This window comes from Aplidium turbinatum, chromosome 7 (assembly GCF_918807975.1).
Source record: "Aplidium turbinatum chromosome 7, kaAplTurb1.1, whole genome shotgun sequence".
NCBI lineage: Eukaryota > Metazoa > Chordata > Ascidiacea > Aplousobranchia > Polyclinidae > Aplidium > Aplidium turbinatum.
This window is the reverse complement of record NC_137478.1, coordinates 21,713,740-21,730,058: the sequence shown is the minus strand read 5'-3', so window position 1 is coordinate 21,730,058 and position 16,319 is coordinate 21,713,740. Positions and strand designations below refer to the sequence as shown.

Sequence of the window (16,319 nt, the reverse complement as noted above, 5' to 3'; positions counted from 1 at the left end):
TATTCTTCACTCATGGAACCACAGTTAGTCTGACGCAAGCGACAGAAGGACAGTGATTGCGACAGTTGTGGTAATAAATATTTTAATCCAATCTGATACAAGAGACTTCTGTATCACGTTAAACCATAAATTCAACAACAGCATTGCAGCAGCGGCTTAGACAGGCAGAATAATCTTTTTTATGAAACTTGCATTCCCGTCTCCTGGTGGCACGAACTCACACTGTTCGTGCTTGGAGACATGTTTCATTAACTGCTGAGTAAACACCAATTGCATTAATGAAAAACAAAATCCTGGTTATTTCGATCATAGTCTACAAACCAAATTTTTAAACTTGTTATTAATCAACACGTCGTCCTTCAAAATATATTACCATTAATTGCGAAAGATTAATGGGAACAACAATAAACAAAATAAGCAAAATTCTTTCACAGAAACAACTATTATTTTAGGATTCAGATGTCAAAAACGAAGATTCCACTTGCTAGAAACAGCAAAAGCGAAAACGTTTTTACCAATGAAATGAGTTTGATGGAGAGAGTACGTACTGATTTCATCATTTGTTGGTTTCTTCAAAAATCCAAAACTAATTTTTTGTGCTGGTTATTAATCCATCGTTCGATTTTACGAACCAATAGAGGCAACAGAAACCAAAGCAGTTGATAGTCTCCCCAAGCACAATAGCGTAACCTGAGATCAGAGCTGCACCTGAAGCTGTGTAAAGCTCAAGTCCTCATTTACATTTTCTCGTTTTTAATTGCCTCTCGAAGGCAACATAAGCTGTTATAACATCACCCAATCAATGAAAGATAAAAAAAAAACGTGATGTTTGAAAAGTTTCAGAACAACAGTCGGCAAAGTGTGACGAAGCAGGTGACAAAAACACAGAAGGATGCTCGGTTGAAGTCCGTGTATGCGGCCCAGACCACCAAGCTGCACCACCCATTATCCATCACTGCCTAATCTATCTACTTCAAGATGGAGGTGTTCATCTTACAGTGCTTGTTATGAGCACAGTTCATTGGCTGCAATGCCTGAGTGAAATAATAAGTGTGCCACCAACTCATACGCAAGCCTGTCACAACCAAAGACATGTTAGACTACAATATTTGTTGGTGTCATGCGAATAGTTGGAAAGATAAAAATTCTAATGGTGGTTCGATTTCTTAGATGGGTATTAATTTTGGATGAGTGTGTTATCCTATCAAGAAACATACAGTACGTATCTGCAATCAGAGCCACAAAATTAAAATTAAAGGGTAGCAAAAAGTTACTACGCAAAACTGTAAGTTTGGCGAACAATATCCGATGCAAAAAAAATGAAATATCAAAACAAAATTCCGCTTCGTTACCGAACAAAACCGCGAGCAAAATCGCTGTTTTGAAGATATTTTATTGAAATTAGCAAAAACGCTTTTTTTCGTCAACGGAAAAAGCAGACGGTTTGTCGATAAGCTCATACTCAAAAACAATACTTGAACTGTTGGTGGAAGAAATAATTATTAATACCAAACCAGACCGCAGATACGGTTTGAAGCAAAGGAAATAACCATGTTGTGTTGTGCTGTCAAACTTGAAGCACGTTCAGTTGTTCTCGAAAATATTAATCGTGTTGAACCAGAAGAGGTATGTGACCTTTGCAGTGAAATTAAACTGTCGAGGATTACCGTTGCTTTCTCTTAATATATCAATCGTATTGCTCCGAGTAGAGTTCGTATGACATTGTCAAATGTTACATTGCTGTGTGAGGATTGTTCTCATTGCGTTGCTTTAATTAGCATGATGCTTTTAATCCATCTGCTTCTTTAGACGTGTGTGGATCGTGGTGCGTTTAGTGATGAAGTAGGCTAAGCTCGAATGGTGCCGACTTCCCTGCTGCAATAAAATCTACATGTTTTGTGATCTAGTTGCAACTGAACCTTTAGAGAGTTTATAATAAACATGACTCGGTATATTGGCGACAAAATGTGGACAATGTTTGAGTCGCCATTTCTGGCATGAGAAAAAAAGGTAATGATGAGTCCAATTCTTCAATCTAACCATCGGGATAGAGGGTTCTCATCATTCTTAAGGCCTTCGGCACTGAGGAGAGTTGGGTGGCCAGTTCCTTTCTCTCGGCCGCCTTTCCTTCAGCAATTATGCCCACCCAATTCATTACTCTCTGGATAGAGTTAAGCAGTGTTTTCAACAACCAGCTTAAGCCGGGAGTCGAATCACGATTATAAGATTGGAAAGCGAGCGCCTTGTACGCTGTGCCAACCAACCGGCATAAAACAGGCGGTAAATGTCAAATGATGCAATAATTTTATAGTGGTAACTTCTATGTAATTGAACGTTGATCTAACGGAAAACTAACATATGAATACTATATTTTAATGTTAAGAAATACTGCAAAATAACATATTTTGGTCTTTTTATAAAGCCATTATATGTTCTACATTACACGTTGCGGTTTGAACTCGATAATTGGTTTTCTCAACAAGAATATTCAACAAAACCAACCGGTTAGAATATTTGAAAATCTTTTGCACAGTTCTATGCAAATATTTGCCTTTGAAAACATTTTATCGAACTGCAATGCTACTTTATTGCACTGGCATCAGATGTCAACTATGTCTGGAAAGATGAAAATAATTAAAATATTTCTCACCTCAAATACATTTACGTGCTTTGCTCTTCGTTTAACTTCTCTCCATTTCTCAAGGAGAAGATCGTCCATCTGCCTCTGGTCGTACGGAATCTACAAACAAACCGAGCCGCTTAGCAATAAAATCTTTGAACAAATGCAAAACAACTGGGAAAATTTGCCGAAAATCGAAAAAAAGACTCTTTGCCTTTTAACATTTGTTCCTTTTTACCATCGTTTTCAAAACACCCACCATCTTTTATATCACTGTCTAAGTCGAGGGCGTATTTTTCAGTTGTTTTCGTAAACGTAATGTTTGCATATTCAGGACTAAGACTGGACTTGCACAAAAACTAACGTTGCTGCAGTCTTGCAGACCCGAAACTTCTCATCGCTTCATGCAACATTTTTGAAGTCGTTATTAATTCATTGAAGTAGCGCAGATAAGTGCAGTGCTGGTATAATAACAGAGCCTTGATGTACGCCACAGTGTTATTCGGTATTTCCCAACTTTTTCTAGTATAACTTTTTATACGTAATTTTTTTTTAGTATTTGGAAAAGCAAAGAAAGCTCAACTCCCTCTTACTCACTCTAACCTGCAAAAGCTCGAACGACGCCAATATCTCGCCGGCTTTGGTTGTCCCTCTGTAGATCTGATACCAGTCAAGTCTGGAAGGAAATCTCGGGGGTTCATATTTTTCACAGCTCATTTTGACCAATGGCTTTGCAATGGTGCGTCCAATGTACTCGTCTTTTCCCTAAACAAAAAGTAAATTTAAAATTATTTAGGTTTTTTTAAAGTAGAATTATTCATGTTTATTCTACATTAGATCATTCCAACCAGGACTAGCTGGAGAAAGCACAGATCTACGTGTTGGACATACCGTACTGTATTTTGATTTCAACGTCACTAGCTCGGCAAATTATGAATCAGCATGCCGAAGTAATAAATTAAAAAAAAACGGCATTCTTTTATTTTCCTCCTTTTAGTCTTTCCCAAGGATTGAGCATAATTTTTTTGAAAATCGAGCAACAATAAGAAAGCATCGGGCACCCGCATGACTTGGTTTTTACATTTAGACACAAATTGTTTCAAAAGCATTTTTGTTTTTGCTACATCTGCAAAATTGCAGTTTGATGAAAGTGATGCATTCCGCTTACAGCTACCATTAGTGAAGGTTACTCGGTCAAGAGATTACATTTGAGCACGTGTTTAAACGCGGTTAGTTTTGACGAACGTATAAACGGGGATTTTTAGATGTTTTAATCAAGAACGGTGACGTAATCATGCGGGGATCTATCAACGAAACCACTATATATACGTAAAACTTAGTTTGTATCCATGTTTTGATGAAGATTCAGTCACACAGGCACAATGGTAGGCTACAACAGGATTATGAAGAAATGCGACAGCAGACGAGAGAAGGTTTCTTCTTCAGTCTGTGTCTAAACTTGCATACAACGGCATGAGTGATGTAATGTTCAGAAAGCCAACATTCTCGTAAACATATATTTTCGAATGGGCGATCTGCAATTTTTTTGGTTGCAAAATGCTGTTGATGTATTTGCACAAGCTGCGCGGTTCAAGCAGTTCAGGTTCAGTTCATGTGGTTTCAAAAAGCTTGAATTGCGAATTGTGATGTTATTCTGTCATAGCGAAAGTGATCCATAAGCTGAAGAAATAAATTCGCGACGTACTATTTGAGGGATATCTTTAATTTTTGAAAAATTTGGCCCATAAAACCTAGTGCGGTGTAAATCAACTTCGATGCGACAAGAAAGCCAAGCTTAAAAACATTTAATTACCAATCCATCAAAAATTAAGTGTGATTTTGACAAGCAAATAGCTTTTGTGTTTGGCAAAAATACAAAACAAACTATTTAAAAACTGGCTTGAGTTTGCAAACAGCATTAATTGGAAAATAATTATCACGATTTTACGGAAAACGCAGGTGGAAGCTCTGAGAAAAAAGGTTTTGCTTGTTGTCATGGGTGGAAACCTATCAGAACACGAAAGATCTTTGCTGTTCACCTTCTGCTTTGCAAAGCACTGAGAGCAACACATACTTGCGATACATGCTTATTGCTTATCTATAAAAATACAGTATTAGTACGAAGGCGACGCAAATAGAAATTGAATTTTTTTATAAACTTAGCGTTTACGGTCTTTAAATGAACATAAAAAGGACAGATTTCGCTAGCTGGTAAAATGTTCGGTTTGCTTGGTCAAACTTGAAAAATAAAATTCTTTTTTTTGGAACAAAAGTTGATTAAATTTGAACTCAATATTTCAAAAACTGAGAAGAGAGTTTTCGAAGTTGGTTTTAAACATCTTTAATTGATTGTATTTGATCATCAACATGATGATAGTCAACATTCAAATTCAGAATCAACACGATCAACTGATTCAAACTGATTTTTTATCGCCTTTTGAGAAGAATCCGAAAAAGTTAACATTTTGTTGTAAATGGATGAATAAAACTAGATGCAGTTTGCAGCTCCGTCTTTAAGGCACTAAAAAGAGAAAAAGGGAAAATCTCGGCATCACTGAATAGCAAACCAAGATCTAATAGAAAATGAAAGAAAAAACATTGGCAATCCGCTGAGCATCGCTTAATTGCAGATTAACTGGAAACTGGAAATTAACGCCAAAAAATGCATTAAAAATTATTTACTGAATAGAGCAGATATATGACCATATCTTATGTCACGATTCATGTCAATGTCGTTTAGACAGAGGACATATGAGTTTTTAAACAGTATTTTTAACTTAATTACAGATTCCTTATTCCGCCTGGCGTGCGCATGTGCGAAAATATTATATTCTCAATGTCCGTTCTTCTTTAAATCGTGATAAACGATTTAATTAAACTGTGGCTTGACAGCTTACATGAGTTTGTGCAATGTGCATTGGATAGAACAATTTTACAAATTAAAACTTCACATTTTGTTCGAAAATTAAATGCAGGCCCTTGCAATGGGCTAGTTGTTTACCAGGATTGCACCAGGCAACAAAACAACATACATTTGGCTTCACCTGCCATGAAACCGTTTTTCAACGTGGGCTACATTCACTACGCAGCAGTTGCAATACAGTCGGGGTTTTGTAACCACTCGTTCGATAATAAAAAGAAACGAAGCTTTACAAGTGTTACTAAGTTATGAAGGGAAAAAATAATTTTTGAAAGTTTTATCCTGATTTTCTGAACACAATTTGTTACTGACTTATGAAACATCTCCTAGCCAGCAAATCGGTTACTTTTGCATTGAATTAACAAATGCGTACGTTAAAAATGACCGATTTGGGGGTTTTGCTGTGACCAAGTGGCAATTGTGCATTTACAGCTGTGAAGAATTGAGTATGAATTTTAAAAGGGTCATAAAAACAGTTTCTTTGGAATTCAAACTCCGTCTTCCTACAGTAACAATCCTGAGCCGGACACCTTAACGTGGAGGCAAACCTAGTCTTTTTTTATGTCATCCAAAACGTTGAAACGATTTAAATATGGTAACGGTTGCAGACATTAGTAAAAAAGTTTTCAAGCAGCAAAAACATAACTTTTGAGAACATTGCTTTATTTTTAAACAATTACTACGGATTCGATATTTTTCTGATTCCACAATGACAGTGTGGCAGTAAAATACACTTGAGTGCTGCTGAATGAAAGGTCAGCGAATGATAATATAAACTAGACTTAGCTTAATCGTAAAAAGGATGACATAGCAATTGATTACATCAGATGACGAAGCATTTTTTCCTGTCCAGGATATTGAGTTATCTGAGTTTAGTGGGAAGCGCAACAATTTACGAAAGAAAACTTTAAAAATAACTTTTTAATGATAAAGTTTTTTTTCTAAAAAACCTTGCATTCAAATGAACTCGTAAAAGAAGCATGCCGTCTACAAAACTAAAGTTGATTTAAAAAATTAAAATGAAATTAAAATCGCAAAAACGAAAAAGGACTTATGGACGCCAAAGCGTGAATAATTGTCTTAAAAAAAATTTGACCAAAACGCTGTTAATTTATTCAGAAAAGTACTGATGTCAAAAATCGTGGTTAATGACAGGAAAATATATTTCAACATTTCTTTTGCTAAATTCTCGGACAGTGCAATCGTCTACTTTTGGCTACATAACCTTGAAGCAGCTTAGAACACATGTCCTTTTTGTAAGCGGGAGACTGACACGTGACCCGGAAGCGGAAATGAAGCATTTTATTAAGCGGGTCTCGGTTAATGAGTCGCTTCGGTTATACGCTCAGTGCGAAATCATATTTAAACAAACAATCGAAAAGAAATCATTAGTCGAGACTTAAGAGGACCACGTTTGGACATAAGACCTCAATGAGTTCGTGAAAAGTCAAAATCTCGAGCTAGGGTCAAAGAAAGGTTTTCGAAGATTGGTAGAATTAGTCGTGAATCGGCACTACTGAAAGATGCAAATTATCGCTGTGGAGATGGGGAACAATACGGCATTCAAGACTTATAATAAAATAACCATAATTCCTAACCATGTATGAGTGTATGACCATAATTTTTTTGCATTTTTCTTGTGACTACAGACTAGACAATCTATCAAATCCCGGCAGGTTAGATTGTCGATCAAATACAGTGGCCATTTCTGTATTTTGAAACTTTGTACAAAATCACACAGAAAATGTTGCAATCATTTTCAAATGGCAGGAAATGAAACCAAACTCCTGCAGCTGGTATATCCGAAGCATGGAGGAATCTCACCACAAATAAACTTATTCGAACGTGAATAATGCCTTTGGTTGGCAGGGCATAGGTGTTTGAACTGTGTCAAGAAATGCTGACGCGGTTAAAAACTGCATTCCAGCCGTTCGGGGCAGCAAATGACCTTTTTTACAACGTCAACAGACATTTAGAGAGTCTACAGACAACAGTTAACCCATTTTGCAATCAATGTAACTGGTTATCTGGCTGGGGTAAGTTGATAAGAAATCTTGCCAACCTTTCTGAAGACAACACGTGGCGCCAAGTTCAACACTTCAAGATTAACGATCAAGTTAGACCGTGCTACATTAAAAAAAAACAGGTACTTTCCACACATCGTCACAAAATATTCGTTGAAGGATAGGCTTCAAACTAACCTAAACCTACGCCTGGAGATTTGTATCTCGTCAAAAGTCAAATCTAAACAAAAAAAAACGATGCGTTTTAACATCACATTCACGTAGTCAAGTGTTGTGGTTAGTAATGTGCAAATCTCTTGCCGTAAGTGTAAAATATGCTCTTTAAATTCACCGTTTCTTTGGCAATTCCAATTATGGTAGGCTGACACAATCCATTAAAAATCCCGATGGAAATAAAACTAGGCTTGGTCCGGTAATAATTAGGCATTCATCTAATGAAGACCGTCTTGTGGAAAGAATTTACCGCACTTTGGGAATTTTACTTTTTTAATTTCATGCTATTACAAGTAATAACTAAATATTAAACTGCATGATAAATGTCCATTATTAACACAACAAATTGTGCGACATCTATCTATGCAAATGGTGAAAACAACCAATTAAAAGCTGCTTATTAAGAACACGGAATCCTATTTATTTGGAAACGCTCGAAGCATAATAGGTGGTTGGAGTCAAGCCAACCAAAACATAGTTTGTGAAATCTGCAAGACATTCTGTCACTTTTATTAATAGATGTAATAAACGGAGGCATAAAACGTAGGACTTGCTTAGCTAGATCGAGGTAAAATGCTACTTTAAAGCTAGGACAACCGTTCGTTTAACTATATTGCCGTTTTTACTAAAATCGTGTGTTTCAAGTCTTAGTCTGTTGTTTTAAAAAAAAGTTATTGCTACCGTAGATGGTTAAATCTTGGCTACCTACGTCAGTAGACGCAGTTTTGCAAGTCACTTTCTGTAGAAAACTAAAACAACAACAAAAATATACATACAACCATATCTTTGTCGAAGATTTCAATTATGATCACCGGAGGGTCCTCTCTTAGTTCTTCCGCTCTTCCATATAAGGTGATGTTCGGAACAATTAAAGTCTGGTCCCATGTGGGACTAAGTGTCTGTTCTATGACCTAAGAAAGACGGAAGCTTCACCCATTTTGCAAGGTCAAAGGTTAAAATAAAAAGTAGTTCTACATACCTGCAAGCAAAGCAAGTCATTTTTTGTATTGATTCAACGTCTGTGGATGTTGAACAATGTAAAAAAGAATGGTTTTCTGGCTGGATGGGATATGTTGCTTACAAACTGTTTACTGGAATAATCACAGCGATTTTATTTAACAACGCAACAAAAATTGAACACGCAATAACGTCAATTTTCTGGATAGCAAAATCCGTCATTTTTACATTGATTCAACGTCTACAGAGGTTGAATCAATGTAAAAATGACAAAATTTGCTGTCTGGGTTATTGACAAAGAAAGGACTTTCGTGAACTGACTTTACATTGCTTTAACGTCACTGGACATTGAATCAAAAAAGAAACTACAAGGTGGCTTTAAGACGATGACGAAAAGTTTCGAAATATCTACTTAATTATAATGGTCTAATAATTAACCTAGGTAGTCGTAAAGTCATATACAACAAACTGGCGCGCTGTGAACGATTGCGAGGTTTTTTTTTAGAAAAAAAACAAAGCCACAAATTTAAGTAAGTCACTTGAATGCAATAGATTTTAACTAAAATTAATGTGATGGGATATAATAAAACATAAATTGAGTTATAATACACAATTTATTTACTGCAACAAGATTCTTATTGAAGATGCCATAAAACATTGACGAACATTAAAAACAAATGGATCTTTAATAAATAACCAAAAAAACTAGGCTTAAGTTCAATGTATACTGCAATTATTCTTTTATACCAAGACAGTTTTCCAACATTCAACAGCTTTCTTTGTGTGCCAGATTGTCTTTTCGACACCTAGTACTAAAGTACAGTGAAAATCAAGACTGCCACCCCTGTTGTTTTATAGCAATAGATCTCCACTAGACTTCTAGTTGGCTACGGGATAGCAATAGCCAATGCAACAGACATGGCTAAAAACCAAGAAGTCGCTATAGCGATCAAATGTCATCACGTGACCATAAATTTGTGCGCCATTTGTGATGTCTTGTCCATGCACATTTTAAAACAAAGTGTGTGTGCAACATAATACAGTGTTTTCAAAATACGACAAAACGTAGCAGTGCGAGCAGTATGCAAATGTATTGCAGAGGATCAAAAGGGATTTTTTTTGGAAACAACAAAAACGCAAAATCCATACAGATCTATAAGATATACACCGAAAAAAGAATTAAGAAGGTATTTTGTTTTCAATTATACTTCAACCAAAAATTCTAAGCGAGATATTGTTACAACAAACAAGCTAACCTACCAACACGGCAAGTCCAGTACAAATTAGGATAAAGTTCACATGATCACCAATGCAACCAGGCTTGTTCCCATGATAGACGAATACAGTAGAGATTTTATTCCATAAGAAAAGAAGCCGAGTTTGTGGAACTATATGTGTCAATCTGTGACAGTACATTACACCCGCACAGCGGTGGGTATGGTATGTTTGCAACAAGCACCATGAAAAGGATGTAAATTAAGAGAAATACATTATTGATCATTATCAAGTGCAAGCTGTTAAAAAGTGTTACATAAGAACAAGATAAATTTGAAACACACAAACAGATTAAACGAAAATTCTGGAAGGAAAATATCGAACACCACAATCAGTGGGCTCGTGTATTACCAGTGCTAAAAAGAATCCAAGATTTCGCATTTGATTACGCACTATCACAAGAAGAGGCATATGATTTTGAAATCTCCCCAGTTTTAGCACGGACAGCAAACAAACAAAATCCAGTTGAATTCAAGCGCTGCTGGCTGAATCCTTATGCCTGAGCACTTGTGTAGAAACGAATCAAAAATACGTTTTGTGCAGGAACAAACAAACTAAAAGAGTTGTGATGAATTGCGTCAGTAAGTGAGTGTTGAAGTAAGTATCAACGGATTGCAAGACAAAAACAAAACGGTAACAATGTAAATTCGGATACGTTTTCAGGTCTTTTTCCGACAACGTTTCCAAATAAAATTTAACAAACTTATTGTCCTTTTGAAAACGATGCTAGCCTGCCAATCTATTAAACGTCCCAGCAGGTACTGAAATTTTTATGGGATCTCCAGAAGTATATGCGGTTCTGTTGCTGCACATGGTCATCAGACAAAATTTTAGGACAGAGATTTCGATCAAAAAACAATTCGAAGAAAAGTTTTAACTATTTTCTTTCGAAAACTTATGCCGCTGCATCAGCGAAAAAATTCTATTGCAAATACAAAAACTGCTATATTTAAGAAAAAATAAATTGCATATTGCCATAAGTGTGTTCTGAGGAGGTTTAAATAAGGAGGTTTCACTACTATGATTCAACGTCTTCCGAATAATTCAGAATTGATACAATGACACAATTTTTCGGTTCAAAAATATCTGTGAACTGACTAAGTCAAAACTGTCATATCTTCGGCACTTTCCATACGTAAAGTTCTAAAAATAGAAGCAGGATGAAAAGCTTTTCTTTAGATGAAAATACAAGTTTCACGTTAGAAACTGGCTTCTTGTGAAATCGTTCATATGCAATGTACGTGATGCACACATGCCGTCATGGCTAACTAGACATACGGCCTGGTTTGTCACATTTTGCAGAATTTTCCAGATTTTGCCAAAATTTGGTGACTGTCTGAATGATTTTTTCTAAAAATTATATTCTAACGTCTTGTTAACTGTCTTACTCATGTGATACAACGGATTTTAACGTCATTAGACGTTACATGTACGCGACACATTCGTGTCATACATGTGACACAGATATGACATGTATGTGACACAGTTGTGGCACCTACGTGGAAGTGAAGTTACCTGAGTGGTGTCGCTGTGAGTGGAGAATACTATTTTGGCGAAAGGATCGGAAAGCCCAGATTCATCCGCTGCCAAGAGACTTCGAGCTTGGTATAAATGAGCTCGGAGCTCAAACTGCTGACGATCTGATGAAAAGTTGCACTAAGTAGATTGTTTTTTTATAGGCAGTTCTTGTCAGTCACATAATAACCAAGTCTGTAAGATTGCGGTCATTCGTTTTGGTTTACTTAACCATTGAGATTAGCAGCAGCTCACCGCCTGCGTGATACATGTTTGAACTATCATGTGACTTAATAATAAATAGCGCTTGTATCGAAATATAAAATTTTCTTGACAGGAAGAAAATATTAAGAATTTACAGAGTGGCGATATTTCTCCATTATCTCATTTATTTCTTTGGTATGATTCTCGTTTTATTATTGTTTGCTAGGTGACACGCCATTGTCATAGCGAAATCGACTTTTCATAATGTTCAATGATGATATATTGATGACCATTGTGCAGAATGCCAGCACTTAGAATAAAAAGATCAACCCTGTTTAACTACTACGTGGGGTTGATTTTTAGCATGCAACAAATGACAGTGATTTTACATTTTATATTACCCTTTTTTGATACATATGCTTTCTAACAAACGCACCTTCAAAAACAGATAGCAAATTTTAAAATAAGAATAATTCTTGAAGTTAGTATAACTTTAAAATAAAACCGCAGGTGTGTGACAGCACATTGATAAGTAAAAAAAAAGCAAAGTACGTTTTAGACACACACTTATGAAAATAAGTGAAACACAAAACGTAATGCGTGTCCTTTAAAATTGTTACGCACCTTTGTAAGTCAAATACAACGGAGGTGATTTATTGGACTTGGTGGTTCTGGTCACTTCATAACCAGAGGGCAGACCCTTGAGATAATCTCTCTTGTTCTTGGTCAAACCAAACCAAAAATATACGTCCAGTTTCGCCTGAATGCTCCAGCCTGAAGGACCAAGACTTTTCTTTCCGGGCAGCTGTTGGGAAGAAAGTTTTACGCAATGTCTATGTTTGTTAAACGTCATATTAATGAGGAATCTAAGCTTTAGACTCTAAAGTTTAGAAGATAGTTTATCTTAAGATCATAATCTTCGGGTCAAACAGCAGGCCACACCCAAAAATGCATGTGCTAGTACACAAACAAGTGATCCATAAATTTGACAGTTTAAGGAAAAAGTTATACAAAACATGCAGATGGCGCCCTCCTAAACATCTTGTTACAGGGACAACAACATTCCAAGTAAACCATCGTCCGGTAAAAAAGAATCCTTTACGCCTACGCAAACGGCCTTGGAATCTAAGATTATCATCCCAGTGGCAAAGCAGACCTTTTTTTATACTGATTCAACGTCCACAGACGTTGAATCAATGGGAAAAAAGACTTATTTGCTGGTCAGACATGTGCAACCGGCGATCCGCGGGCCACAATGCGGCCCACCATGTTGTTTTGCGTGACCCGCGTGATAATACTGAAGGTGTATACTGTATACTAGCTATTTTAAGTTATATCTCATTTTTTCCAGCATTGGCGGTAGAATCAGGTTGAAGGAGGCGTAGGATAAATGGTAAAAACTTTGTGAATAGCATCTTATCTTCACGCCAAAGCAAGTGTACATTTTCGCGAACTGTGTAATGTTGGGGTGAAGCTTTGTGATATAATAATGCTGGCTTGAAATTTTACAATGCGAGTTTAGCACTTAGAAGTGTGCACAACAGTGTTGCCAACCTAGTGGTTTTCCCGTAAAATGAGCTACTTTTTTTTTAAATTTGCATCTTTTTTAGATTTGGGGTTTGCTTGTTTTTTGTTTTTTTTTAACTAGCTTTTTTTAGTTTTTGAGCTTCATTTTGAGATTGAAATTGAGAATGTTTTGCTGTAGTCAATATTTACCATTTTCCAATTTCTCTCGTTGCGTCGTCGTCGTCGTGTGAGCCTCTGGGGCCGAGGGTATATCCTTTTACCACCCCAGATTCACGATGTTCCCGGACTACACTGGAAGGCTGCTAGAGAGCAGCCAGTCTTTGGTTTCATCATCCATGACACGCAGACCTTCCACTCCGTTAGGTGACTTGAAGATGGAACAGTCATTGATAATGTGGTCTGCGGTCTGTTACTCGGCACCACATTCACAGGAGGAGGAAGAGGCCGTTCCCCATTGGTGCATGGTTGAGCGGAAAAGCCCGAAGCCCGACGCCCTAAATGCGTTGCGTGAAAACCGGGGACATAGTGAGTAAGTGAACTCACTAAAGTCTCAGTGAAAATTCGTCACAGTATTACTGTTGTAGTACAGAGTGCATGACACCACTACTTTGGAAAAGTTTTCAGGTTATTGGGAACAAAAATTCTCAGGACAAGGCAGGACGTACAGAAAACTTTCTCTGACGGCGAAGCCCTGCGCTTCTTTCATTTGTGTAGAATACCTTACAACAGTTCATCACGTAACAATGACGTTGTTGAAATCTGGTCAAATTTACTTGCTTGTTTTACGTAATAACCTACTTTCATTAAAAAATGATACTAAATTTTCTTAAAAGTTGATACGGCCCGCGTTGTTATCATTCAAAGTTTCAAACTTGGCTCGCGAGTAAAAATGTTTGCACATGCCTGGTAGCTGAAAGTAAAATGTGCATTGTTGGTTCAAGAATTAATTTTGGAAAATGGTAATTTTAGCCAGACTTGTTGTTCATAAAAAAAGCTGCAAAAACTAAATTTGAATTGCGAAGATGTCGCGCTGTTGGCTTTGACTTCCCGCCATCTCTAATTGCCAAACAATCACATAAGATGCGGGCGGGATCAATACTGACTAATAAGTCAAACAGAAACACAGATTGTAATGATAAAGAATAGGCAGCGTGCAAATCCCAACTAAAATACCCGGAGGAAAATAGTCTGGATCTTCCCACAATGGACTCCGGACTCCTCCTGACGTATGGAATGGAGAATCTGCCTCGCTGGCATCCGAGCATAGGCTACTCTCTTCTTTCTGCTCAACATCCAAATAAAAACATCCGGGATAGAATCTTGTGGCTGAAGGAAGAAAAATTTAGTTACAGCGTGGAAAAGCTTGATGAATAATAACAAAACAAAGCAAGACAACGTTGTTTTTGCATAATTCCAAAATGATTTAAATGAAGTAAAACAAACGCAACTCTGAGGTCAGACTCCACCTCTTAAAATAGAAATTTAAACTTCGGTTATCCCAGGCATCTGATGAAGGTGACGGAAGATCTTGATTGAGTGGACGGAAGAACAAGAAAGTCTTCGTGAACGTATTCAAACTCTTTAGGGCTGGCTGAAGTTAGCCAGCAAACAAGCTTTTTTTTTACATCGATTCAACGTTTATAAAGATCACCTTGTGCACAATGAAATCAACAAGCATGAAAAAAGATTATTTCCGTAAAAGAATCAGGTTCTTATATGCTTTTTTGGTCATTTTTTAACTTGTGATAGAGGAAAAAAGAAAGTTGCCACACTACCGAGCGGTCGTCTAGAGAGGGAAGATTTTGTCTATCCTGGATTACAGGAAATTTTGCGTTGATGTTCCGAACTCTTAGCAAACAGGCATTCGTAATAAAGTCGCTCTTTGCGTTGGCTGTATATCACGAATCTAACGGAACTTTGAAAGCCGAAACAGACTGTCTGTGGTGACTCATTCAAACTTAATGGCATGCATAAAACTGGTAGTCAATCAAGTTTTTATTTGAGATGTCTAAATCGCTAAGGAAAATTATGAAAAAAAAAACACTTCAAAGACATCAAAATAATTTGACAACAAAAAAGCTTAATATTCATATTTTAATCGAAAAGTGCTGGAATCGAAAACATGGCTTAAAACATGAAGCAGGATGTGGCAAGAGTTCTGGCCGTGCGGTTGTGTTTCTTTTCAGAAGAGTCTGCTCGTCTGGTGGCTTTTACCAGGAATTACGACTTCTAGAAACTTCTATAAATGGTCGGGCAGACAAGGAAGGAACGCAACGAATCAACTACAAATTTCGGAAATGTCTGCAAAAACGAAACGTCAACGCTTCTGAAAATCGATAGGTTAACAGTGTTTTTACGTTATAACACGTTGCATTACTGCAAAAACGAGGCTTGTTCTCGTGATGTTTACTCACGTCGTCGGATAGAGACTTGATTCTGGAAAGAAGTATTTTCATCCTGGCCATTTTGTCTTTCAAAGTTGTTTGTTTCAACTGCGCTTTTATTTTCTTGGCTTCATTGCCGATCCAATCCTAAAAAACAGTTGCTAAAATTAATCAAAACGCAGGCAAATATTAGGCAATTGTACTTTCTAATTAACAAAACTACTTTTATTTGTCTGTGGTTCAACTATGTTCATAAAGGATAAGTATTGTGTAATGCAAAGCTACGAAAATTTATTTTTGTGCAATTAATCAACTTCGTAAGTAATTGCTGAAACAAAACCAACTGAGACTAGCCAAGAACACCCGCTAGAGTATTTCCCAATAAGTTTAGAATTGCTGCAAAAACAGCGCAAAACAAAAAATAGCTTTCATTAAATGATATTTCTGTTATGGACAATTGCAACGTTTGAAGAAACAGTTTATATTTTAGCTGATTATTATTAGCATTGCGCAAACGCTTATAAAGGGACACACCTGATGGAAATAATTTTTGTATCAAAAATTTGTTTTTGTATCTAAAAAGCAGTAAATTTTATCAGGATTCTGAATATGGTAAAATTTTGACTCTATTTAATGTCTTTGGGTGTCAAAACTTGCAGTGATAATTGTGAGCAATGTAG

At 36.7% G+C, this 16,319-nt stretch overlaps 1 protein-coding gene across 2 annotated transcripts in view; it reads right to left on the bottom strand.

Moving 5' to 3' along the window:
- LOC145774811 (otoferlin-like) overlaps positions 1 to 16,319 on the bottom strand; it is a 100,051-nt gene that overhangs the window by 52,286 nt on the left and 31,446 nt on the right. For both annotated transcript variants that reach the window (XM_082586126.1, XM_082586125.1), the window contains 7 exons: positions 15,670 to 15,786; positions 14,429 to 14,581; positions 12,353 to 12,533; positions 11,525 to 11,649; positions 8,554 to 8,688; positions 3,224 to 3,385; positions 2,651 to 2,740 (listed from right to left, as the gene is read on the bottom strand). In XM_082586126.1, coding sequence (XP_082442252.1) covers positions 2,651 to 2,740; positions 3,224 to 3,385; positions 8,554 to 8,688; positions 11,525 to 11,649; positions 12,353 to 12,533; positions 14,429 to 14,581; positions 15,670 to 15,786 — 963 coding nt within the window. The remainder of the gene's footprint in view (positions 1 to 2,650; positions 2,741 to 3,223; positions 3,386 to 8,553; positions 8,689 to 11,524; positions 11,650 to 12,352; positions 12,534 to 14,428; positions 14,582 to 15,669; positions 15,787 to 16,319) is intronic.